At 44.6% G+C, this 26,868-nt stretch overlaps 1 protein-coding gene across 3 annotated transcripts in view; it reads left to right on the forward strand.

The window, feature by feature from the left end:
• LOC137169943 (prospero homeobox protein 1-like) overlaps window positions 1–25,835 on the forward strand; it is a 36,884-nt gene extending 11,049 nt beyond the window's left edge. For all 3 annotated transcript variants that reach the window (XM_067573387.1, XM_067573386.1, XM_067573388.1), the window contains exons 3-5: window positions 3,103–3,210; window positions 8,524–8,718; window positions 21,005–25,835. In XM_067573387.1, the coding sequence (XP_067429488.1) occupies window positions 3,103–3,210; window positions 8,524–8,718; window positions 21,005–21,190 (489 nt within the window). In that variant the 3' untranslated portion in view covers window positions 21,191–25,835. The remainder of the gene's footprint in view (window positions 1–3,102; window positions 3,211–8,523; window positions 8,719–21,004) is intronic.
• The last annotated feature ends 1,033 nt before the right edge of the window (window positions 25,836–26,868 follow it).

A 26,868-nucleotide genomic window follows, 5' to 3' on the forward strand; every position in this document is an offset into this window, starting at 1 on the left:
CTGGTTGTCCTTAGAAAGCTTTGTCTACAAGTCATTAACATTCATTACATGCTAAAGAAATTAACCCTACAGCTTTTTACCTGCTGTATATTAGTAAAGAGAATACGTTTAACACTTAGGATGCCTTGTTTTTGCTATTGTGCGTACCTGAGTGCAGAGCCTTTTTTGTGTGCGTCTGCATGTCACAAAAGGTTCGCCTGAGGACTCAGTAAAGATGTATATTTATGATTGCTTGTATTTTCTCTTGTGTTCCTCTTATCATCCATCGCTGTTGTAAAAAGCCCACAATCATTGTCGTTTCTTTTCTCTTTTTTTCATTTCATAAAGATCTGTCAACAGCCCGGGGGGCCCTTCGGCTGTTGCTTGGCAGCCAAATACTTCTTTTTTTGTTTTCCCTCCCTGCAAACCCCCCTCCTCCCTGTCTTTTCTTTGAAGCGGACGTTAACAGGTGTTTGCAGCGAGCTGTTTATCTTTCATTACCTCGCCTTGTCTTGTCTTCTGACCCAAGGGTGAACGCTTTCCAGAGATCCATAATCCTTTGCTTCTACAGGCTCCCGATGGAGGGATGAAAAGAGAAAAGGGAGAGAGACATACAGAGACTGAGAGAAAGTAGAAAACAATCAAACAATAACCACATATGCCAGATGCTGTTGCTTTCATTGTAGCATTTATAAATTCAGGGCATTAACAGATGTACTCCCATAAATGGAAAGAATAGGCTGAACAACATTTCCACATGTGTTGTTGTTGGAGGGGGGTTTATTTTCATTTTTTATTCTTGATTCCCAGAGTTTATTCCACAGGTTTAGGAACAAAGTTTGGCATTTGCAAGATATAGTTTTGTACATTATTATCATAATTTGTGTGACATTTATGTATCTGTTCTTTCCATTTGTACCCTTCGTGGGTTTATAGCGGGTTCCATTGATGTAGAATTTCTGATATTTGTGTAGATTTCTTTTTTTCTGAGCCTTAGAAGTCAGAGACAGCTTGTCAGACATTTTGCGAGGTGTGTTCAAGTTCACCAGCTCTCGGCACCGTTTTGGAGCAGATGGCTGCTATCAATTTCCTCATTTGTTCTCAGTCCGACTCCAAATATTCTTGTCCTTACACCTGGAATTAGGAAGTGGAGCAGCTATTTTCCTCTCATGACTTTGGGCTTTGGGGAAGTGTTGTGAGAATGATGATGTCTTGTCAGATGTGGCAGGAGAACAGTGGGCCAGCTGGTATGAGTGCACCATCATGACAAAATAATAGCCTTGCACGCCACCCCTAAGTCCAATCACAATTACATTTGCAAGCTGTGAGTGAATTGGAGATGAAAATGTCTCATCAGGAGATATGAAGCTTCTTAATTGTCAACTGAAGGGAGGTGATATTGTGTTTATGGCTGCAGTGGTAAAACCTCCACGTCTTTGTTTTAAAATAATTTTTAATTTCAATGATAAGGGGAAAGCGATGCTAATCCTAATTGAAAAAGCAAAAACAAATTAATCTAAGTGTAAGTGCAGAGCTTTCACAGCAAACAAATCCCACCTTGCCCTACTGAAAAAAAGAGCTCTCTATTTCTCTGTCTCGCCCTCTCTCTGTCTGAGGATCCATTGTATCCCCTCCACTTGGAGCAGATGGTGTGGTGTGGAGAGTGAAGTGCTGCTCTTTTGGCCAGGCCTGACAGAGTAACACCAGTCTGCCAGGGTTTCCCCCACAAGACCCTTGCCGCGTATACAACAAACTCTCCCTCTCTCACTGAATCAGACAAAGTAGACAGGGTCTTTAAGGAGCCAGCCCAGCATGGTTCAGCATTTGCTGGCTTTGCTGTGTAACCCTGAGGCCAAGGGCAATCCAATCTAGCAGCTGATGCCTTCTTCCCACTCTATAGTTACAGCTACATCTGGACACTTGACTGATTTTAACGATCATAGCCACCCTAGTAGATCATAAATAATGTCAAGCAATGTATTTTGTCCACTCAAGTGTAAATAGTCCTCATGAAAACTTAGGGCTGTATCTTTTGTGTCATTTAAAGCCCTGTCTTGCTTCAGCTTGATGAAAACCCTTGTTGAAACAGCCTGAGGTTTTAACATGCAGCCCGCCCCCCCATCCCCGTTCCCTTTTCAATGTCTTATCCTCCAGATTGATATTATCAGATGCATTAAACGGCTGTTAATTCACCATGGAAATGGCTTGGGCCGTTCGGTGGCGCAGATGTGTTTCAGTCCCCTCATCACTGGCTGAGTCCAAAGCCTCAGGGCCCCTCTTCTCCTTCTCCTCCTCCTTCTTTTGCTCCTCCAAGGGTTTGGCAGCGGCAGAGAGGCTGGGGGGTAGGGGTGGAGCAGAGGGAGGAGGAGGGGGATGTAATTGAAGGTTGGAACCATGCTATCCCTCAAGGTGCCCCCACCAGCCCATCTCCATCCCCTATGCCGTTCAATCCAGGCGATCCATTAGGAAGACAAGGCCTCTGATATGTATTTGAATATGGCCTATGTAAGCGTGAGAAGGTTTTTCTGTGTCGCTTGGTCCGTTGTTTGGGACTATCTCCTAGACCTTGTTTTGTCACTGATATGAAGCCAACATCAGACAGTCATATTCAGTCTTGGCATGTGTTGTCGCCAAGCCATTAGGCCTTCTTGCCCGTCACTGGCATTAACTGCTGTCTTTGTCTGTGATATGCAAATGTATTCTTTTTTGTTCTTCCTTTTTTTGGGTGGAGGTTAGCATAGGGTGTAGGCAAAGGCGTTTGCTTACTTTGACTGTGAAATGAGCCTCCTTATGTAAAAGCATCGGCTGTAGTGCTGGCCAGCGTTTTATTTACCGTGACTCTCTCACACCTGATACGGACGATGCTAATTGCAAGCAAATGGTTTTGCTTTGGTGCATTTTGGTGTCTTCAGCCCCCCCCCCCCTCAAGCAACCTTGCATTCATGCCTGAGAGGAAATTTGGTTTCCCATAATCCAAGTGATCAATTCTTGCCAAACTTACTGCCAATTATTGGTGGGCACATATTGTATTTGTGATAATATCTGTTGCTACATTTGCTTGATTTATAATAAGTTGTTTCCTTCCAAACAAATGTTAATATCCTTAATGGTAGCTATTTTCAGATCCAGGAGGGTCTATCCCCGAACCATCTGAAGAAGGCTAAGCTCATGTTTTTCTACACCCGCTATCCGAGCTCTAATATGCTAAAGATGTTCTTCTCTGATGTCAAGGTGAGACAACATGTTCACTTCTTTTACTTCACAATATCTGCCAAAAATTTTGCCAAATATCCTCCATTATTTTCCTTTTTTATTTTGGCACACATTTCTGTGACTGTCTCTGCTTTGCTATTTTTAAAGTAATTTGTTCTACCATAATCTTCTTTACATGGTGACTGCTTTTGCTCTGTGTATGGATAAATAGGACTCTTCTACCTGTTTTTTTTTTCTTTTCTTTTTTCCACATTTCGTCCTTGTGCTTTTGCCAACGCACCTGTTTTAAAAGGGGAAGTTTGATTTATTAATTGTGATGTGCCAGCTTCAGTTACCATGAACAGTGTATGCTTGTCTGTCTTGAAATGAGGCCCTTTCCCTCACTAAGTTATGGTTTTATGCAAAAGATGAAAGAAGAGGAAGTTGAATGGGTTTACATGAGGGAGCTGGAGAGCCTATGAGTATTCTAAAGATAAAGAGCGGGATGAGTAATGGAGGGGTGGAGAGGGCAGAGAGGAGGATGGAGCCTAGAGACAGAGGAGTGGTTATCTGAGCAGGTGTAGGGAGGATGGTTTTATAGAGGGAGGGGAGAGGGGAAAGAGTCGGTTTAGGGGAACATGGCAAGGATGAGCGTTATCTCCACTGGGAGTTTAATGAAGTAAATTTGGAAAACAAAGCACAATATGTAAGCTGCACAAAAAAACAAGAACAACAACACAATGGCCGTTGTGGTGTGCACGACCGAGTTTATTGGTGTTGTTGTTGTTTTGCGTGTGTGCCCCTCTCGGACCATACGGAGGGGTAAACACTGTGACAGATCCAGGCCATCTTATTCAAATCAGAAGATAAAGGTTCCCTTTTCTCCCAGCTGCCCCCTCTTGGATGCCATCGCCACCAACTCACGGGTCACATGACGTTCTCTTAGCACATGATTGGTTAGGATGAAAAGGGAGCACATGTTGGCAAAGCGATGAGGCACCTGTAAATTGTGTTTCATTAGAAAAGTCCTCTGATATTACAGCATCCTACTGATTTTACATTGTTTTGTTTTTATTTTTTGCTGTTGAACAATTACAGCAATAATTACTACTAAAGGTTTGAACCACTTTGTGTCACTGACTAATCATTCCTAAGGAGGTGGGCTCATCATGAATGGCCTCATCAGATACTTAAACAAGGTCAAGATAGTTAAGGGGATTATGAGTCACATTGGTTTGTTTTTGTTTTCAGTAGAGGACAATAGACTCAAGCTGTAAGTTTGTAGACATGTATGGGAATGAGACTGACTATCTAATTATATTCAGCCAGCGCGGCCTCTTAGAGAGTGGCTGTCCTCAGACAAAAGTCTTGAAGGCTAATCAGGTCTTGACTAATCAGGTCTTGACTGTCAAGAACCTAATGAATGTGGGAAGTGGGTTGCCCTAACAAATGTGGGACGCCGTAGCTGTTGTTCCCCTCAATTAAGCTCCTTTTAAGACGATTGTGACAATTTTTGACTTTTGGTGTTTTTGAAATGTTTTGACAGATGTATCATAATACCATTGTTGGGGCTGCTAATGACTGCCTATATTATCATCCCAGGCGCTTTAAGACATCTCATTATAATGGCAGATATTGTGTTGATGCATGGTGAATAATTATAACAGCTTAATGAACAGATTAGATAAAGATACTCAGTCTATTGATAAAGTCAGCTAAAGTTCTTGTAAACAGATTTAGTGTTGATGTACTGTATGTTAATTATAGGCAGTTTGGTCATTTATATACTGTAGATATATATTTTCCTCTCATTTCAAGCAAACAGCCTGACACACATCCCCTGCTTTCTTTGTCTATCACTCTGTCGCTCTTTTAGCTACGAGCCTCAGTATTTGGGCCAGTCATGTGCTGTAGAGTAACGGAGGTCAGGAGGGTTTTCCCTTTTCTATATGTCATTCCTTCTCTTTTCTTTTTTTCGCTGATGGTGTGGCATGGTATGTGTGCCTCGGCGGGGCCGGGGAGAAAGAAAAGCCAGCCGCTGGATTTGAGTCGCCGCAGTAACAAAAGCCCGCTTTCCAGGGCCGCTTTTTGTGTGCAGTCAGCCAATAGGCAGCCGGAGATTATCTCCCACAATTCACCCCTGCGAAAACAGGAAACGTTGGAAAGCCCTGATGACTGTGAAGGGGCTTACGAGAGAGGGAGGGAGAAAGAGAGAGAGAGAGAGAGGGAGGCCCGTGCAGGCTTCTCTGTCTTTCTGCTCTCCTCTCCGGTTGTTCTGGATGTAGCTTAGCACTCTGAGGTCATCTGTGTGCTTTCTGCTCCATTGTTGACCACTATGTCAGGGAAAGTGTTGGCCAGAGACACACTTTGGCTTTGCATTTAAATGCTTTTCAGTTAAACATTTTTTATCCTAACAAACCAAAAGACAAAACTGTAAAACCAATTTATTCATCATATTAATATATTAGCTTATGTGTGCAGTCAAAGCTACTGAATATTTTGGCAAGCGACTAATATAGTTAAGACCAAGAATACTTGAGTGTTTTCCTATTCTGGACTTAAGTATGCGTCTGTGCATGAGCAGAACATGTGTGAGTGTGTGTGTGTGTGTGTGTGTGTGTCACTTTCTATCTTGTGCTGTTAGCACTAAGCGCTGACCTTTCACAGGCTCTTGAGTGTGAGTGTGAGAAACACGCTCTCGCTGTCTCTCTCTCATCTGCCTCTCAGCCAGGCACACACACACACACACACACACACACCCAAACACACACACACACACACACATCCGTATACACATTTACATGCTCAAACGCAGTGTGTCGACCGAGCGAGCACACACACACACACACGCTCTCACACACACATTTTCCTCGCTGCATCTCATGTCTGTGCTGGCTGACCCCTGCCAACTCTGATTAAGGAGCTGCAGTGATGTGCTCCTTTGAACCGATTCCCTCCTTTTACACTGAACACTCTTGTCCTTAGCCGCTATCAGGGGGTCTGTATCCCCCACCAGCAACTTAATGAACCAAGACTGCTGGAAGCTGCGGTGGGACTTGCCAAAATTGAGTCCCTGAGTGTGTAGAGTGAAATTGATGCGGATATAATGGAATTAGTACATGTATGCGTACGTACAGTAAATATTGAATCTTTTGTGTGCTCTGTGCTGTGATTGAGCCACACTTCAGTTCAGTTGCACAGACCCTAATACATCTTCTCCCGAGCTGACGGTTTAATAAAGTAATCCTTGTCCAAAGTGACAAATCTATCCGTCACTCGGCTGCAGTGACACCAAAGGTCTCCGGCATGAGCAATGGTAACTCTTTCGCCGACTTTAATCTCAGTATGTTGCGCTCAACCTGGCACGCGTACAGATGCGTGTGCGCACACATGCTCAGATAGATGGGCAGCAATTCACTAATGTCTCAGATTCACACCCTGTAAGACTTGTTCTGATCTTACATGGGAGCAAAGGTTTATACCGTCGTAACTGGAGAGGCATAACTTGAGTGAAATGGTGTTTTTGTGCTCTGTCACACTCCGACTGTCTGCTACATTGTGTGTGTTTAAGAATAGCCCCGTGCAGCCGATGTATTTGTAAGTGTCAGTAGTTTGTTTGTTTGACGCTCCGATGTCACGACCCCAGCTTGCTGACTGCTCACGTTCCGACCCTCTGCCCCCACCCACAGCAAAACGCCATTGTCCGACGGCGCTGACCTGCACCCGTCCTCCTCTCCTCCCTCCCCCCCCCTCCCTCATTTCCCCGTTTATGCTCACCCTGCACTTTAGGACAGCCACCATGCTACCCCTCCTCTCCCCCTGCACACACACCCTCCCAAACCCCTGCCAAACAATGTCAAGCGGACTTATTCTTTTGCACTCCGCCATTATGTCATCTGCTGATCATTCCAGAAAGGCACGGCCTTCTCCCTTAGCCCCGTCCCACCTTGGTCCAACTATCCGCTCTCCTCTGATTCGTCAACTTTTCTGCCTGTCTTTCCGCTTCTGTTGCCTTGCCCTCCCCATCTTCTCGTGCTTGCTTGCGTGTGGTGTGTGTTTGACCATCCCAGATCGTGAAGAGTGTGTGTGCATGTTTGTGTGTGTCTGTGTTTTGTCAAACAATAGCCAGAGCCTAATCTCCATGTCAAAACCGCTCTGCCTCCCCAGCGAGCAGTCCGCTCAGCGTTTAGTAGCGTTTTGTCCCCCCATTCTTCCAGCACCACAAAAAGAGCAGAGGGGAGGGAGGAGTGAAGGCCTATGTGTGTGTGTGTGTCTTTGTGTGTGTGTGTGTGGACGAAGGGTGTGGATGATGGTTGGGGGATACCAAGCTTTCAGAGGCCAGAATTTTGAAAGCAAGTGAGATGTAATTTAGAGGGAGTCAACAAGGAAAGAAGTAGAAGTGTTCAATCTGAGTGTGAAGTTTTTGGTCCAGAACATTTTAGGGTAACTTGACTAGGCGGCTATCCTGAGCCCCTGAGGTCCTTATCTAGCATTTGGATGTTTAGACAGTGTGTTTTCACTGCTGAGACCAGGCAGAAAAAGAGCCGGGACCAGCTGAGGCTCTTAATAGGTTTACTTCGCCCTATTGAATCCAGTCGAGCGGCACAGATCAGATAGCCACAGCCTTCTCCACAGAGCTTATCATCTCTCTCTCTCTCTCTCTCTCTCTCTCTCTTATTTTTTTGCTCTTTTTCTTCTCCTTTCTTCCTGCCTGGGAGGTGCGGAGAGGGGAGGAGAATCAGGGTGTAATTGGTGAACGGGGTTAAGTACATGTTTGAGCCCCCTGCGGGCCAGGGCGCTTCAGATGATGACTTAATCGTTTTTCTGGTCAATTATGTGTTTGCGGTCTCACCCCCCCACCTCCCCTCCACCTCTCCCTCCACTCTCAGGGTTATGATAGGGGGGAGGTCTGCTCCCAGTGGGGAAGATGAACCACACACACCCTCACTCTCACACACACACACACACGCACATGCTCTCCCCCTCCTTGCTTGCTGTCTTACTTAATGTCTCTATTATCTTCCCTCAGTCCACGACCTGTGTTCTCTCTTGCTCTTGTCTTTTATCTTTCTCCCTCGGTTTCTTTGCGCTCTTTCAAGTTATTGCCTCATTTCTCGACTCCCTGATGTGAAATGACATGATGTCAACCTCTTGTCTTCCCCTTATACTCACATTTATGGCTTAATAAGGTTTAGACATGCTAGTCTTCCTCTCCTCTTCTGCTTGCATGAAAATGTTTTTTGGGTTTTTTTTGGTAACTGTTTCTTTTTTTTTTTGTAGTTACATTTCCACTCAAAATGTCTTTGGCTCTCACTCTAAATAGCGCTAACTCCTCCTCATCTCTTATTCCAGTTTAACCGCTGCATAACCTCCCAGCTGATCAAATGGTTCAGCAACTTCAGGGAGTTCTACTACATCCAGATGGAGAAGTTTGCCCGCCAGTCCATCAACGACGGCACCACCGGAGTCGAGGAGCTGAGCGTCAGCCGCGACTGCGAGCTCTTCCGAGCCCTCAACATGCACTACAACAAGGCCAACGACTTTGAGGTAAACACCGGCACAATTCAGCAATTGAACAAATCATAAAAGCAGTCCATATCAAAAAACGTTGAATTTCACCTGATACCTTGTGATGCACACGGGTAGTGTGACACCGTCTCACTGTGTCCTCTCTGACACCTCCTCACTGTGACTGTTCTCAGTGCTGAGTCTCTTATACATCCTGCTACACGAAGTACACCGCACTATGATGTATATGGTGGAATTAGATTTTTCTAAAGGCCATTAAAATGTCAGGAACTTGCATGGAATGAGGAAGAAACCTTAGTGATACCTTGTTCTTTTTGCCTCTTCCTCACTGTCAATTTCCCCTTGGTGGTTCTTAGTCTGTGTGTGTGTGTGTTTGGGGGGGGGGAGGGTTTGAGAAAGTTAAACCACATTTTACTTCCCCGTCCTTATTTTCCTCTTGTCTGTAGTGAGATGTTTATGTGTGTGTGTGTGTGTGTGTGTGTTCTTGTGTGGGACTGTCTTCCTGTATATTGTAATCATAAATTCTCGGCAGGCAACTTCACCTTTAATATGTTTCATTTTTCACACTTCTCCTTTTACCACCTTCACGTGTGTTGTCAGCTGTGTGTGTGTGTGTGTGTGTGTTTGTGAAACATTTCAGGATCACCAGCACTCTCTCAATGTCAGCTGACAATAGACCTTTAAAAGGCTTGTGTTAAGAAGGACCTAGAGTGATCTGGGTTTGTGTGTGTGTGTGTATTTGTTAGAGAGATCGAGTCTATGTGAGAGTGTGCATGTGTGTGAGTGTTTTGTTGTTGCTGCATTTCCCAGTGTCCTGTTCACCTCGAAGGGTACAGCCGTCCCTTGGACCGGCCTGGCATGCTGGCAAAGCACTTCTCCAGTGTGTGTGTGTGTGTGTGTGTGTGTGTGTGAGTGTGTGTGTGTGTCACTTTGAGGGGGAAAAAATCTCACTGTTATCAAGGTTAAGCGTCCTACTGTTTTAGTGAGAGGAAGGGGAGAGAAAGAGGGGGAGAGGGGGAAGAGGGAGATGGATAGATAGGGGATAGAGGGTGAGAGCTCAGAGACAAAGGAGAAAACGATGAAGGGAGGAGGGAAAAAGGGAATCGAGGGGGAATGGAAAGGGGAGAAAGAAGGGTAGAAGGAGAGAGGGGGGAAAAGAGAGATGACGTGCAGGAGAGAAGTGCCCTTGTGAGCAGTGGGAGTTTTGCAGCGCTCACATTTAAAGTGCTTCACTCTCTTTCTCTCGGTTTCCGTCTGTCTCGCTCTCTGTCCGTTATTTGTCCACTGGGGCTCTTCTCTGTGCACCCAAACACACTCACACACACACATGCACACGCACACACACACACACACTTCTCCACATCCATCTTCAACCCTCTTAAGGGACGCTTTGAAAGACTCTGGAAGGCAGAAGCACTTGTATATGAGGTCTCAATAAGCCCAAAGTCCATCAGAGCAAAGCACAAAGAAAAATGACATGATTCCTTCTGTTCAGCGGCTCGTGACTGGTGCAAGAATTATTTCTTTAATTCAAGAATAGAGTGACCCTTCACCTACAACCCTGCATTGACATTTTACATTTAGCAACTCATTTAGAGTGACCTTAAACGGTTGTAGAAAAGTTTCACTTTCACACCACCAACAGTTAAAACGTACCACAGTATGGAGGGTATTTTTTAAAAGGATAATAACAGCGGGTGTTTCTTTTTTTTTTTTTTTGGTTTGTTTGTTCCAATCATTTAGGTTTCCTTTTTCCTGATCCTGGAATCAGAGCTTGTTCTACGTTTTCATATCAAATTATGCTCTGCTTATGGTAAATCACCTGACACCCACAACAGGAAGTGGAAGTGCCTTTTGGGGAATAATCTAAAAACACACAGCTTCACAAACTCGTCGTTAGTTGAAACAGCAGCTGAATTCATAGAAGGTTTAACTTTTTATGTACCTTAATAATAAGTAAATGTTTTAACCATATGAGGCTTTACTCGGAGCACAGTTGAGCCAAATCATAACTGTAGGCAGACACAACTCAGTAGGATATATATATAACTCTAAATGACTGTATTCTGTATTCTGAAACAAAACAAAAAGAGATTGTTAGACAGGTTTGTGTGACTCCTTTAACCACAGACAGGCCAACCTCTGACCTCGCAGGGAAGAAACTCCCAAAAAAAAAAAAAAAAAGTTTGCACGTAGCACTCAAACATATATCCCGTAACTGCCCAAACTGACCTCAACAGCTCATCTTTTCCTCTTGCATTTTTCTGAAGCATAAATTTCCCATCACACCTCAGACAAGACTATCACTCTTCTCCTGGCACCAGGAAGCTACTGTTGAAACAGGCTTAAGGGGAACAGCCTATTTGCATACATAAATGTGGAAATTTGCAAGAAGACAGGCAGAGAGGAAAAGAGTGAGAGAGGGCAGGTGAATAAGTCTTCTGTTGGCCGAGGAGCTGCTGTGGGGGAACGAGGGTGGAGGTAGGGAGGGAAGGTGTTTTGCATATTAAGGTTTTTTTGCTGGGCAGGTGTCTGAGAGATACAGGAGCTGATTAGAGTTTAGCACAAGGAAAATTTGCCCAGCCATGCAAATTCTAACCCCCCTGACAAACCAACCGCCTTGGTGAGCACGAAGACTCTGCGTGTAAGTGTTTGTGTGTGGCTTTTGGTGTGTGTGTGTGTGTGTGTGGGTGTTATTTGTGTGTGTGTGTGTGTGTGTGTGGCCGTGTGTGTTTGTGAGTGCGGGTGCGTGGGTTGTGTGTTTTTTTGCTGTTTGATGTTTGTGTGGGACTTGTGTGTTTGTGTGTATTATATATGTGCATGGACACATTTGTTATGTTTTTCCATCTTATATGTGTGTGTGTGCGTGTGTGTGTGTGTGTGTGTGAGTCATAGAGGTAATGTGGAGATGGAAATGTACTGGATGTGTATCAGGATGCCCCCAAGGCCCTTTTCTGTGGATCTCTCCCCTTTCTCCTCCACCTCCTCCTCCTCCTCCTCCTCCTCCTCCTCTTCCTCCCCTACCTGCCTGCACCACCACTTGAAACAGGAGCCTACGCAGATTCAGCAAGCACACACACACACTGAGTTTTCCCTTTGCCAGATTCTGCATCATCAAAGTTCCATCCACCTTGGTGGCGTCTTTGGAATGAATATGTCCTCTGTTTCAGTAATCGCACACACACACGTAGACACACACACACACACACGTCTGTGGCCTTTCTTGTTTGATGCTAATCTGCTCTGTCACTGTGCTGGCCTAATACGCTCCCCATCTCCCTCCCAGCTCCTCTTTTGTCGCGATTGTTTCCCCCTTTTCCTTTCATATCCCTCCTCCCTCACTCCCTCTCGTCGTTCTCTCTTCCTTCTGTTGCCTCTCTCCTTTCATTCTTTCATCCTCCTCTTTTGCATGTCTTCCGTTATCCCCCCCCCCCCCCCCCCCCTCCCTCCCCCTACCTCTCCTCCTCCTCCTCTTCTCCCTCGCTTTTTCCCCCCATTAGGAAGTTTTAATGGCATAATTGTCACATTCCTTCTGGCACAATGAACACCAGCGGTAATTAAAGAGCTTGCCGTTAATTACCTAGACCCCGGCTCTACTTTCCTCTTTTCTCAGCCCCCCTCCTGATCCCCTCTCTTTTTCTCTTTCTTCTCCGCTTCTCATTCGCTCCGTCCATCACCATCAAAGTCTTCCGAAACACACCCGGCCTCCCAAAGCCTTGACTTTGAGCAGGCAGCGCTTTCATGTGAGGACTCAAGTGAAAACTCTCGCTTAGTGTCCTTTTCTTTTTTTACTCCGCAGCCCCCTCTGTCTGTCTTTGAACCCCCAATGACAACACACATCATCTTTCATAAGACAGGAATGTGTGTGACCTGGTAATGGGTTAGAGGGAGAGGGAGAGGGAGAGAGAGAGAGAGAGAGAGAGAGGTGGGGTCTGATAAAGAGGCAGTTTTATGATGGCTCTGGGAAACTCTCAGATTTCCATAAGACAGACTAGGCCAAGTTTCCTCTGTCAGTGACCACTCCTCCCACAGAGGACACACACACACACACACGCACACACTCATCTGTACACACAACTCTGCGTTTTAAAAGAGGAAGCCCCTATGATCTCTATGTGAGAGGGAGGTACCGGCGAAAGCAGTGAGAAGCCTTCGTCCACACACACACACACATGCACACACACACACGCACATGCAGGTATCGTGTGTCCTCCCTTATCAGCTGCTCTTTCTCCTATTGGAAAAATGTCTCACTTCTTTTGTCCCTCTTCCTCTTTTGTCTGTCCATCCATCTGTCATCATTGTATTTGAATTGATAACGCCCTTCCATGGATACACAATTATCAGCTGTGTTTTTATTTTGTTCTTCAGCAAAACAATGACAGAAAACTTTTGTGAAGTTTGACTTTTCCGCTCCGAGTTTCCTTACTTGGTTCTCCCCCTCCCTCTCCTCTGCCTTTTCCCTCTATTATCTCTCTTCCTCCCTCTTTTTTTACTGCTTTTCCTGCCACTGTCTCTCCATCTCCCTCTTTCTCAGCTCTCTCTCTCTCTCTCTCTCTCTGTCTGTGTCTCTCCTACTCTCCATCCATTACAAGAGCCACAGAGAGCTGAGAGCAGATGCTGTCTGTCCAACTGCCTTGCCCCATAGCATTGTGTGCTTCACCTCTCCTTCCCCCCTCTCTCCCTCGTTCCTCCTCTTCACTTCCCTCTCGGGGCTCCATTTGTTCTCCACCCAGAAAGGCTAATGTCTGTTTTCTCCTCCTCCTCCTGCTTTTCCCTTCCCTGTCTTACTCTCCTTCATTCCTCTTCTGTTTTTTGGGTTTCTCACCACATAGGGCATGGTGTGTTTGTGTGTGTGTGTGTGTGGGGGGGGGGGGGGGGGTGAGGGAGGAGGTGTGTGTCTTTGACCGGGGTTCGACCTCTGGGAATTTGAGGTGAAAAGGTCACAGCCGTTGCACTGGATGCAAAGGGAAAGATAGAAATACAGATGGAGACGTAAACATGCATAAACTTCCACAAGTATATACACGCACACAGGTGTGCGGCTCTCAGCGAAAGGCTCTAGGGTTCTCTTTGAAAAGCGATTGAAGACAAAAAAGAGGTAGAAGACAGAGAGAGAGAGAGAGATGAAAAGCACGCAGTAAAGATTTAGGTTCAGAGCTGCCAAAAATACTACCAGTACAATTTGCCAGTGGGTTTATGTCAACAACACACACGCACACACACCTCCCTTTACCCGCATTCCCCCCCCTCGTACCTACAGTATCTCCCATCATTCCCCTGGTCTCTCTCGCCCATTGAGAAAAGGTCTCATGGCACCAAACTCCCCTACATTTATCATGCATGCATATTACAGCTGCGCAGCACGCTGTCATATACAGCAACAAATAATAAGTACAAGTATTTGCTGTCCTTATATACACACGTGCACATGCAAGCACCTGTTTAGGAGATGACACAGTATAGAAAAGCCTCACTATGAAGGCAGTAATAATGACCTGAGGAGAGGAAGCCTCATATCTATCGTTTTAAATGTAAACTGCACCTCAGACTTGATAGATGATCATAAATATAGATTGGGACACAGAGTACAATAAGAAAATATGATACACTCGTACTCTCAGATTCTTCAAACATGTCACAATACTGTAGTCATGAGTATATTAGAATTAATAACTAAGGGATGCTGATTGGCTGAAAGGGTCAGTTAACACAAATAACAAAAAACAGATTTTACTTCTACAGGTTTTGAGATATTCATGTCGTTCACAATATCTGACTTTGCTCTAATACAATAGAGGTGATTTGGTGCCCAAAACATGTTTGTTGAGAAACTGTGTCCTTATTTCTCTGGATAATTAACTGAACAAGCGAACAGTGAAACTTTGAACAGTTCATCATTGGAACAACTTCCTACTGAATAAATAGTCCCTATGAAAACTGTAGACTGATTTTTTGTTGATTATCTGGTGTAAATCTTGGGCAATAAAACCAAAACTATCTGCGAGGCAAGATATCACTAGCAGTAAGAGAGAAAATTGATTTTTTTGGGTGACCCTTTAAAGAGAGACTGATAACGACACAAGTGAGTTCGCTATCATTAAAAAAGATACTTCTCAACAAATCTTCAGATATTACCCTGGACCTTCACTCCGCCATGAGCGTCATTTGCAAGTTGTCTTATGGCTTTTTGATTCTCTTATTGAGAAGAGTTAGGGAAAGAATAGAAAGCAGGATCATCTGCTTCTCAGTGAATAGCCAGGGGCTATTGAGGGCCCCCGCTTGACGTAGCCTGACAGGTCTTTTCTTCACCATGTGGTGTGTGTGTGTGTGCATGTGTGTGTGTGTATGTGAGAATAAGCCACTTTATTCTGCGCACTGATTAAATGACCAGAGCTGTGTGTAGAGCCTGAGGGCACCAGGGGTAGCAAGGAATCACTTAAACATAAAGAACTACATGATCCCCTTTTTCCTTTTCTCACCTGCTCACACACACACACACACACACACACACACACACACAAATATATCCTCTCACTGCGCTCGTCCAACACTTGATTCTCCCTCCTCCCTGCTTTTCCATCAGTACTCCCCCCCTCCTCCTCCTCCTCCTCCTCCTCCTTCCTTCTCCCCTCTCCTCCCTCCTTCTTCCCCTCCTCCTTCTGTCCCTGGTCACCTTGTGAGGGGCAGCCTGCTCTGTGGCACAGCTGCTGATTATGTCATTATTTCTGGACCATTTTGGTCTCCCTCCGCATGTGTGTGTGTGTGTGTGTGTGTGTGTGTGTGAGACTAATGAAGCATGGCAAAGGGACTCATGCCAAAATGACCAGGGCGTGCTTCAGAGCTGCAGATGTGTCAGTGCACACACACACACACACACACACGCTTCCCCTTTTCCCTTTTGATGCCAAACTCTCCCTCCTTCAATCCAATCTGCAGTTTATTATTTTTCTTTCTTCTCTTGCCATCTTGTTTTCTCACTTGCCCTTCCTTCCTATCTCCTTCTATCCATCCATCCTCCCTCCTTCGCCGCAGCTACTTGCTCTCCATCCTTTATTGTTTGCCCATCCACCCACACCCTCCTTCCTCCTACCCTTCTATTCTTCCTCTCCCTCCCTCCCTCTGTTCTCCTCCTCTCCAGATGTCCTTTTCCTATCTTCCAGACTCCCTTGCTCCTTTCTTTCCCTTCTGCCTCCTGCTCTCTCGGCCTCCCTGAGCCGGGCTGACTTCCTGACCTCCAGAGGCCCCATTACACTACTCCATGACCCCCCCCCCCCTTGTTTAGATCTCTTTCTCTCAGCCTGTGTCCCTCCATCTAAGCTCAGACAATGAATTTTTAAGTCTCTGAACAAGGGCTTGAACTGTGATTTCTGGGTTCCCCTGCTGTTTGCTTCTGTGTACAGATTATTTTTATGTCTGTTGTCTGTAATTCTGGCTCAGCTTCATATAAAGCCAGGACCCGCATCACAACCCCCTATTTCTATAAACCAAAGGGGAGGAAAGAGATGTCAGAAGAGGCCCCTGACATGATATGAATTCACAGCCTGTGTGTGTAGGGGTGGGGGGGGGTTGAGGCAAGGAAGAGTAGAGGGAGGAGCGAGGAAGATGGGATAGGAGAGCGACTCCATCAGCGTCTTTGACCCTGTCCTGCCCTTGACTCCCCGGCAGAGGTGCACCTTGAGAAGAGCCCATGTGACGCTAGTGGCTCACGCTCGCATACACACACCAGACGGCAAGACACACACACGTATACACAGCAGCCCCCTCAAGGCTTCATTCTCTCAAGGCTATCAGTGGAGTGAGGGTGGCTGGTGTTTGCTCAGCTTTGAGGTCTGTTTCCTGTCCCAGCAGTCTCCTAAGCACCTTTACAACAACTTCATGAATGAGAGATTTGAAGAATTGAGGAGAATCTAGGGGATGTGTAAGGTTGTGAAACCAAAGAAAGTGGGAGAAAAAGGATCCACTACAACTCTGTCCTTTCTTTTCCTCTCTAGTTGTTTGGACTCTTCAGCCATGGCACAGTCTTATCAGCAGGAGAGGGGGTTGGGGTAGGAAGAAGGGGGACATGGGTTGTGTTTGCCCAAAGTGACAGTGTGGGCCAAGAGCTTATCAAGGCCTTTGTAGATTATTGATCGGAGCAGATACGTGAGGCACCGGGGCCTATGTGTGTTTGTGAGACAGCGTGTGTTCGAGGTTCGGAAAGCTCTGGCTTGACTCACTGAAATGTCACTGGCCTGCTCAACTTCAGTTTCAACTCTTGTTTTTAAACGTGTGTTTCACTGTTAGCGGAAGTGAGACTAATCTTAAGATTCAGTCACTTTAAAGATACATATTACACATCAATGCCAGATGACCCCACACAGATTCAACACACTACAAAATCTATAAATTCCCTGTCACACACACACACACACCTTTACGGTGGCCGAAAACCATGGGAAGTGTTGATGTTCCCAGGCTTAGTTGGGGTTAGGAATTAACCTAGCTGGCAGTGGGGGCTCATGTTGTGTCCCTGCATTTCATCCTTCAAGGCTACAGCTCACTAGCACACACACACACTCAATTACACACACATACACGCACAAGCCTTATCTTCCAGGGTCTCGTCTTGTTTGGCCAACGCTGTGCAAATAGAAGGTGCAATACATCTCCTGACAGTTCCCAAAAGCAAGGGGGGGAAACACGTTGGCCAAACAAACAGCCAACCCTGAGTCACCGAGAGAGAAGAGATTTCTCAGGCTTTGCCGAAACACATGCAAAGACACACAAACACATACACTTGCACACAGTGTGTGTGTGTGTGTGTGTGTGAAACAGTAGCCTTTATTTGAAGGCTCGGGCCTCTGGCTACCTTTTTAAACGTTTGTCTAAGCAGTCTTAAGACAGGGGCCGCCGCTGGAGTGAATAGCTCCCAGCAAGCCGTCCACAGGCTCCTATTGTCCTCTGTCATATTTTATTATCTCATCAAAAAGCAGGAAATCCGATTCCCTCTCTCTGAAAAAGAGCTTATCCTTCTGTCTCAAAGCAACCTGTCACAAGAGAGAGAGATGGAGAGAGGTGGAGAGAATGGAGGAGAGAGTTGTGAGGGAGAGGGGGGGAGTCGGTGAATGAGAGTGATTAACTGCCTCATCGGTGTCTCTTGTCAGAGAAGTCCCTCTCTCTTTCTTGATATTTACACAACAACACAACACAATGCAAAGGTTAGGGACATATATGTGTAGAGACCAGCTTTATGCCTCTTCTTTTTTTTTTTTTTAAAATCAATCCCCTTTGCTGGTTCTTTTCTCCCTTTCTCTCTCTCCTTCTGTCTTCCTCTCTTCATATTGTGTTACACAGGGGGTAGAGCTACAATAATATCTCTTTTCATGAAAGCTTTTGTTTTTTTGGACCCCCTGCCACACACACACACACACACACACACACCTTCCATCCTTTCTGTCTTTCTCATAGCCTCACACCTTCTCTCCAACAGAACTAAATCAGTTAGTTGTCTTAAACTTCCTGCCACACAGCCCCTGACATGACATGGCTTGTGTCGTCATCTTCAAAATTTTCACACAAAAATGTTTACAGGTGAAAAAAAAAACACAGGTAAAGTATGCACCTAAGGCTAAAATGGAGATTTTTTAAAAAGTCACAAAATTTAGCCGGCTTAGTGTGGACACACTCTCAGTCACCTCGTTTGCCTTTTCCAGGCGTCATTCCTTACACACAACTCTCCATCCCTCCCTCTCTACCATTTTTTGTCCTCCTCCCTCCCTCCCTCCCTCCCTCCCTCTCTCCTCCCCTCTTTGTACATCTGTCCTTTAATTTTGGGCTCTGCTGAGAAGTTGTTAAAAAGCCCTATGAAATATGTATGAAGGATTGTGAGCCACGCGATTGGCCCCATTTACCGGACAGCAGAGCGAATGAACGGCCACACTGGATAATCCCCCACAATACCTCTGGAACAAAGGCCCAACAGCTGACCCTAGAGAGAGAGAGAGAAAGAGAGAGAGAGAGAGAGAGAGAGAGAGAGAGAGAGAGATGAAGGGGGGGGGGGCGGGAGGATAGAGTGGGACAAGGGAGGGGTTGCAAACAGTTTAGGCTCACTGCTGGTCAGGAGGCTGCTCGCTCACATACACAACTCACACGTACTCACAAAACAAAGGCTTACGGGACAGGAATAACTCCCTCTGTTCTGTCGCTGCGCTCTCTCTCCTTAGACTCTTCTCAGCCCCTCCTTCTCTCGCCATCTCTCTCTCTCCCTCCCTCCTGTTCTCCCTCTCTCGCTCTCTCAGTCAAGAGGATCTGAAATACCAATACCCTTTTCTCCTTGACATTGCGTTCTCCTTGCAGTCAGCGTTTTGCTGTCCTTTTATAGTCAAAACGTCAGGAGAAATTCCATGCAGGAATATTCTTAGTAATGCGGCACTCCCTGCGTCTAACGGCTACGGCGCTGCGCTGCACTGGCCCGTTAGCGAGGTCTTTTGGGAAAAGTGTGCGCATGCCCGTACGCACACATACCACTCACACACAAAGTTGCCCTCGCGCCGGGGTCATTGTGCCAGTATTTCAGAGACGACAGCAGCCCAAACAATGAATTATATCCACTTCTATCCCACCCGGGGGGAATTCAATATTTGGGGAATTGGGTTAGCTTGTGTTTTCTCTCTCTCTCTCTCTCACGTTGTCAAGCACACACACATACACACACACACACACATAAAGCGCACAAGCTCCTTATTCACGACTCACCTTTTCACTCGAGCAGTGGACAGAGATATGCACACACACACACACACACACACACACTCACACACCAGACACACGGGCATCTTAGCCTCCATTCATCACCCTGAGGGGGGCGGGTGGCTGTCCCATGTGTGTATAAGTGTGTATATGTGTGTGAGAACAGACATGCCTGTGTGTGTGTACATGTCTGCGTGTGTGTGTGTGTGTGTGTTCCAGTGGCCACTAACCTTGCTGTGTCCTGACACTCCTGATGAGTATCTGCAGGACACTGGAGGAGAGGAGCGGAGTGGAGTGGCACTGTCAGGCATTTGAGCAAGCTGCTGCTGCTGTATATGTGTGTGTGTGTGTGACGGTGTGTGTGTTTGTGTGTGTGTGTGTGTGTGTGCGTGTGCGAGCATCAAGGGAGGCGGGCAGGGAGACAGTCAGCATTATCCAAGCAGGTGACCCCTGAAGGCTGCGTCGCCCTGGAGGCTTTGAGTCGAGGAAAGAGACTCAGCCAAATACACCAAGGTAGCTTGTGTGTGTGTGTGTAGCGAGCATTATGTAGAGCTCTGTCACAGTACAGGATGTGTCATCTCCTTGGCACAAGGAGGTGTGTGCGCTGGTGTGTGTGCTCACGCCTGTATGAGCGCGCGTGTGTGTGTGACAGAGTGTTGGCTTGGGGGAAGGTGTCACAGATCTTTGCCAGACTAATCATCTCCATGGTGTCGGTGAGCGCTGCTGTCAGGGACACTAAAGAGGCGGCGTGTCTCCCCGTTCCCAAAGCATTTAGTACTTCCTCTTTCGCCAGCACCTCTCCGCCGCTCTTCACTCTGCTCTGTTGTCTTGTTTGGTCACAGATTTACAGTAGGACTCATAAAGATGTGACGCTCGCCGTGTTGCGGGGAGGGAAGTGGGAGGTGTGAGAAACCAGAGAATTCGCAAGAAGTGACTTTTCTCAGGCCGACACCTCAATCGGCTTTTAAGGAAGTAGATACTCAAGAGACGGGAGATTTATGGTTTTACATCCACTGTCAGCATAAGGATAGTGCAAAATGCAATGATGTGGGAGAAGTTATTTAAGTCCTGTTCATTTTTGGCACAGACAATGTTAAGTGACTGGCAGTTGGAGCACTTGGACGGACATGAAACTCTCTCGGTTGAATCATCATGACAAATGATGAGCAACTGCAGTAGAAAATATCTGGCTCTTTAATAAAAAGTCAAAAAGGTAAAAGCCTGTGTCCATAAAAACTTAACATGACATTAACTTTGACTCTGAAGGAGTGTTTCAGTAAGAAATATCCTGACAGCGAGTGGAAGCTACAGTTACACATTGTAGAGACCTGATAAAACATTTTTTTCAGTTTGAAACAAATAACTTTCAGACTTTGAGTCTATTATTGATGATTTTGGCCTCTATGGTGCAATGTTTTGTTCACTTTTGCTACTAGAAACCTTTCTGACTGGCAGTGGTAGCTAAGGCTCATGGGTATCGTAGTATTTAGAGCCATTCACCATACCAAACTGACTGGAATGGTTATAATGGTGCAGATGAATGACCATGTCTTTCTTTCCTTTGTCTATCAAGGTCCCTAATCGCTTCCTGGAGGTGGCTGAGATCACACTGAGAGAGTTCTTCAACGCCATTGTGGCCGGCAAAGACGTCGACCCGTCCTGGAAGAAGGCCATCTACAAGGTCATCTGCAAACTGGACAGCGAGGTCCCCGAGATCTTCAAGTCCCCCAACTGTCTCCAAGAGCTTCTACACGAGTAAATCGATTTCTCCTCCTCCTCGCTCGACGCTTTGCGCTTTTTTTTTTTTTTCCTCTGGTTTCATAGAATTTCAGAATGATATTCTCTTTTGTTTTATTTTTTTCCTTTTCCCCACTCTACTTTTGATTTCCTGTTTTTTATTTTATTTTTTATTTTTTGAATGTATGAAAGTTATGAAGTAGCATTCCCAATCTGAAGCCTCTGTGGCAGTTCCTAAATGACCTAGCTATTGTGTTGTTGTTCTTATATGATAATTATCATGATGGTTATTATTTGTTTTGTTTTTCTATGATTCTGCTGAACTGAAGAGACTCTAATCTTATTGGGTGTTTTTTGGACCGTGTGAACCCTCATCCGTTTGGCCTGTTGTATGATCAACACTAACTAGGTCCTCAGTGTGTGGAAGGAGTTTCTGAATTACACTACTAAGAACATAGGCTGGGTTCCTTATAGACTTCACTCGTGACACCCAGGGGTGTCCCTGCAATCCAGTGGGTCTCCCACCCAATGAACTGTCCCTGCAAAGTGGGTGCCCAATAGACTGTGCTACTGAAGATGTCCCCGAACAGGACAGTCACACACACACACACACACACATGCACACAAAAACCAGGCCTAGTGAGGTTATTGACTGGACTAAGACTGGGCTCGTGGTACTGGTCTGTACTGGTCTGTGGGACTTGGACTGGTTTCAAATAGCTACTGAGCTCTACCATGTTTTGAAGTGTGTTTTCCCTGCAAGTAGGGCATTGTGTTTATTGGGTGTACATTATTATTTTGATGATCATTATTATTGTTGTTTATGATTATTATTATTTGTCATCACTGCTTGCTGAAGATTGGCACTTCGAGATTTGTTTGTCCCTTGATGCCGTTGCAGAAAAAAATAAATTATTGCTATTAATATTATTCCAAAAGAGTTTAGATTCTGAAATATTTTGCCCACACTTCCTCCTCTCCTCCCTACTCTGTTTCTGTTTATCCGTCACTGAAGTGAACTTTGGATCTGTTTTCTTTGTTTTGTTTTGGTTTTTTTTTTTTTTTTTGGTGGTTGGGGTCTGGGGCAGCAATGCCTGGAAAGTGTTTTGATTTTGGGGGTTTTAAGGTGGGCTTCTCCATTCGCTTGTAGTGACGAGCCTGCACTGCATAGGACCAGTCTGACGATGCTTAGAAAAGGAGTTAGGATTACAGAAAACACATGAAGTAAACGGTGCAGAAGAAGTGCGGCCTTTTAGTGTGTCACTTGCTGTCTTTTTAATGGCTAAATTTCTGTAGCCACTCCAGCTTTGGCAAGTAAACTGCTGCCACCGAAAGAGTCATTTGTTCAGCTGTCAACAAAATTGTTCATCTACTTATCTGTTCAGGATTGGTGAACATACACAATAATAACTGCATAGTTTTTTGTCTTTTGTATAATAAGCACTATTTTGACTGAAAGGCTCATGTGTGAGATGCGGTCAGCCTGTGTATATGGCAGGCTTTCATTAACCTATACAAGGTGTAAATTACATTATGAAGTTATTTCAATAGCAGTTGATACTTGAATATATCACAATACTGTGGCAATCTAAAGTACAGTGTCGCTGAAACAATAGATAATTGAATACATATGAACAGAAGCATCATAGAGAGGAAGATAATTCAAGGAGGGCAAAGAGAGAGGTGAATAAAAGCTGAAACACAGGCGTTCATTAATTTAGCTTCGAGTGGAATTTCCCCCACAAACAACACACACGCGCACACACACACACACACACACACACATATAGCTCCTTCCCTCCACATTCACCTGCCTTTGAGTGATCTAGCTCCTCTCTCAATGCAACAATACGAGGTCGAAGGTGAGCACTCACCCCAGGGGTAGATGGAGAAGCTCTCAGCACTACAAAGAGCGGGGACAAAGGCACAGCGCGAGGAGCAACATGCACCTGAAACCCTCCGCTCTGTCCCTCCGTCCCACACTGGCAGCTTTTAAGACCCAAAGTGTGATTCTGTTTAAGCCACTGTGCAATGTCAAAAAAAACGCCATTCCTTTCACTTCTACCTGAGATTCTAATACCAGATTTTCCACTTGAGTTGTACGTGTATATCTATAATTTTATTACTTTCATCCGCCCTCTCAGGCTTTTAAGAATTTTTATAAGCAATTAGCTGCCCTTTTGATGAGGTAAGTTTGATGCAATGAGAGGGCCAGAATACTTTCTGGAGTGCGTGCGAGCTGGCTGTTGATCTCACCTTGGCGACATTGGCTTATAGTGTGTCTGTGTGTCACAAAAGATCAAAAGGGGCAGGTTGCTTAACCTGCTGACTTGTCTAAGCGAGACAAAGCGCCTGACAAAAGGAGACAGCGAAAGACAGAGAGCTACTCCCTTCATTATCTCCCCCTTCTCCTCCTCCTCCTCCTCCTCCTCCTCCTCCCCCCCACCCCCCCCCCACCCCCGGACAGTGTTCTTCTTAAGATCCGGAGCCCTGAGAGAGCAAGCCGGACACCTTTCTCACTGAAGGATGGGCTAGGCCCTGCATGTCTCAGAGTCTCAAAGCACCAGCCAAAGGCTCTAAAGCGCCGCAAACAAAGGAGAAAGGAAAGGACACTTTTATCTGATGCACAGATTATTATCGCTCCACACCCTCCCCCTTCCTGCAACCCCGCCCTGAAGTTAAAGAGTTCCTGCGCCTAAAAAGATTAATTCAGGATAATGAAGATTTATGTGAAAAAAAGGATTAGAAAGAACCTTAATACCGCGTTGAAAATATTTTTGTCAAGTTTTCCTTTTCTGGGGTCGTTTGATTTTTAGCATAACATTATTAAAATACATATATAGTCTTTTTTAAGAATTGTAAAATACAAATCTATGGGAAAAAAAATATATACTGTAGTGGAAGTTCTTTGGAAGGCACTGTTAGAAATTCTTTCATAAAAGAAATCTCGAGGGTATTTTTAGTGACGGCTTTGTTTAAATCTGTATTCTGAATAAGTGAGTTGTTGGTAGATTAGGAGCAATAGTTGTAGGTTTTTTGCAGGTTTTGTGACCAGTTTTCTTTTGGTTTCTTTACCTTTTTGTATATTGTGCTGAATGGCTGTCTTCTCCTTGAGATCAGAAAAATAAACTTGGAATCTGTTTTCAGAGTATGAACTATTGTTGTTGCTACTGTAAATACTGTCAGGATGAAACAAAGAATAGCTGTACAGTTTTTTCTATTATCACTCAGAGTGCTATGGGGGTGAGAGTGGTTAAAAAAAGAAGGATGAAAAAAAAAAAAAGAGAGATGACCCGCTCTCTCCGACTGGACTCATAACCACTCTTCCAAAAAACCCACAGAGTTTTTTTTTTTGTTTTGTTTTTTTTTTTCCCTGCCATGCCTTTAACGGGGGTCTGTTTCCCGTCGGCAGTGCCCTTGAAGTTGCACCAGCATCCGTTTCTTTAATTTTTGCTGACAGAACGATGCTTTATAGGCTAGCGGTCGGGTAATGATGATGTCACGGAGTGGCCCGTTGGCAGTCTGTGGACCCGGTCTCGTCCAAAAAACAAGGGCAGACGCCGCCGACGCAGCTCTAGATTTGACCTGGGAGAGAGACAGGAACTCATTGTCATCAGAAGACTAGTGTCATGGAGGGGGCACATATTGTACAGTAACAGTTTAAAAAAAGAGACTGCAGACAGAAAAAGCGATTTATACCCTTTTTTTACTGGGTTCAAACTGTTGGGAAAAGTTTGGACTTTTGTGGAATTTCTGTACGCTTTGCATCGTGCGTGCGTGTGTGTGTGTGTGTGTGTGTGTAGATGTATATGAGTGTGTGTCTGTGTGAGAGAAAAGACCTATTATGAGAACCTGTGAACCAGTGAGTGACACAATTCTCAACACTGTGGCCCCTCCCCCACCCCTGGGATCGCCATCCTGACATGTAAATGATTCTCATTAAGCGTTGGCAACGTGGGTTTGGTGTGTGTGTGTGTGTGTGTGTGTTGCGATAATTTCCTCTGATCTGTTTTCTGACCTGTTTGAAAGGGGTTTTTGTTTCTTGATGCTTTCAGTAATAATTCTTTTTTTTTTTTTTATTATTATTACATCGCTCCTCTTTTTTTGTAAATATCAATGATGTGGACTTACAGTGATAAATACTGCCTTTGTATAACTTAGCAATATGTTATGTAAATAGTGTTTTGTTGATGCTTTTTGTATGACATTATTATTCGATGCTAGTGCAGTAATTCCAACTGGAACAGCCATGTTTCAAATACAGTCTGAATAGTTACACACAGATTGTAAAATAAAACTCATGACATGGCTGCTTTTTTTCTGTTATTGGTGTCTATTTGTCTTGCAGATTTTGTGTAATTTATTGGTTTAATTTATCCTAATTTATTTGATGTTGTTTTCTTTTGTTTTTCAAACAGGGAAGGCTGTACTGCATTTCATTAAGTAGAAACCAACTTTAAAAGATTTTAATCCTACCTAAAAGTGAATTTTAAAAATAGTATTCTAGCGTGCTCATTCGATGATAAATGGAGATCTTGGCAGCTAAATGGAACTGGACAGTTTTAAAAAAAAAAGAAAAAAAAAAAGGTTGTTATGTTTTTGTTCCTGGACAGGGCCGAGGGTGGGCTAGAAAGCTGAAACTAGTTTGAAGCAGTTTTGTATTTTCTCTTGAGATTTTTTCCCCTGTATTGCTTTGGCCCAGCCCAAAAACAACCAGTAGTCAAATTGCCTTTCGTGCCTTCACCCTCTATGAACTGAATGTATGTGCAGTATATATGCAAGCTTGTGCAAAATGAATAAAAAATGGAAATAAAAATGAAAAAGAGAATAGAAAATGTCTGATGTTTGTCATTTATTTATATCATCTTCCATTCATATACGCATGGAAAAGTGTGTGTGTGTGTGTGTGTGATGGGATTATTACTAATGCTTAAGTTAAATAAAGATACAGTATTAAAAAAAAAAAAAAAAAAGAAAAAGATAATTTGTTCGGTGTGAGTGAATCAGAGCTGCTCTGCTCTCTGAGTGATCCAACACACTAATGAGGGGTTTGGCTACAGAGTGCCAACCTCCCATTCTAGTTTTCTCCACAGGCTCCACAGACGACTGCAGATGCCGCCTCATCAGGCTAAATGCAACAATTGCCATGCCCAGGGACACACACACACACACACACACACACACACACACACACACACACACACACACACACACACACACACACACACACACACACACACACACACACAGAAATGACACAATGAAATTGTGTCTTCAACCTAAAACAGTTGAATTAAAAAAAACTGAAAAGTTTGAAAAATTGAAATTGTGTGTTTTGTAGATTTACTTAATAAAGACAATATATAAATGTTTAGATAAAAGTTCTTCTTTGAAAGACAAGCCTCTTAGAAATGGGGTTTGTTTGAACTAATTTATTGTATGTGTGTGTGTGTGTGTGTGTGTGTTTAAACTAGTGAAATGTTTGAATGTGCAGGTACATAAAAACAGTTGTAAATCCAGGAGAATCTCATTTTCTTCTAAAATGATTTCAATGACATATATCAGCAACAAAATAACCATCCACAATTACCAGAATAGATTTTGATATAAGATACATCTTTCAAAAAAGACTCTTCTTATATTTTACATTTTGTGTTGCTAGTGAGTTTGGAAGTCAGTCCAGAAAAAAAAGAGAATATC

This window comes from Thunnus thynnus, chromosome 18 (assembly GCF_963924715.1).
Source record: "Thunnus thynnus chromosome 18, fThuThy2.1, whole genome shotgun sequence".
NCBI classification, from domain to species: Eukaryota; Metazoa; Chordata; class Actinopteri; order Scombriformes; family Scombridae; genus Thunnus; species Thunnus thynnus.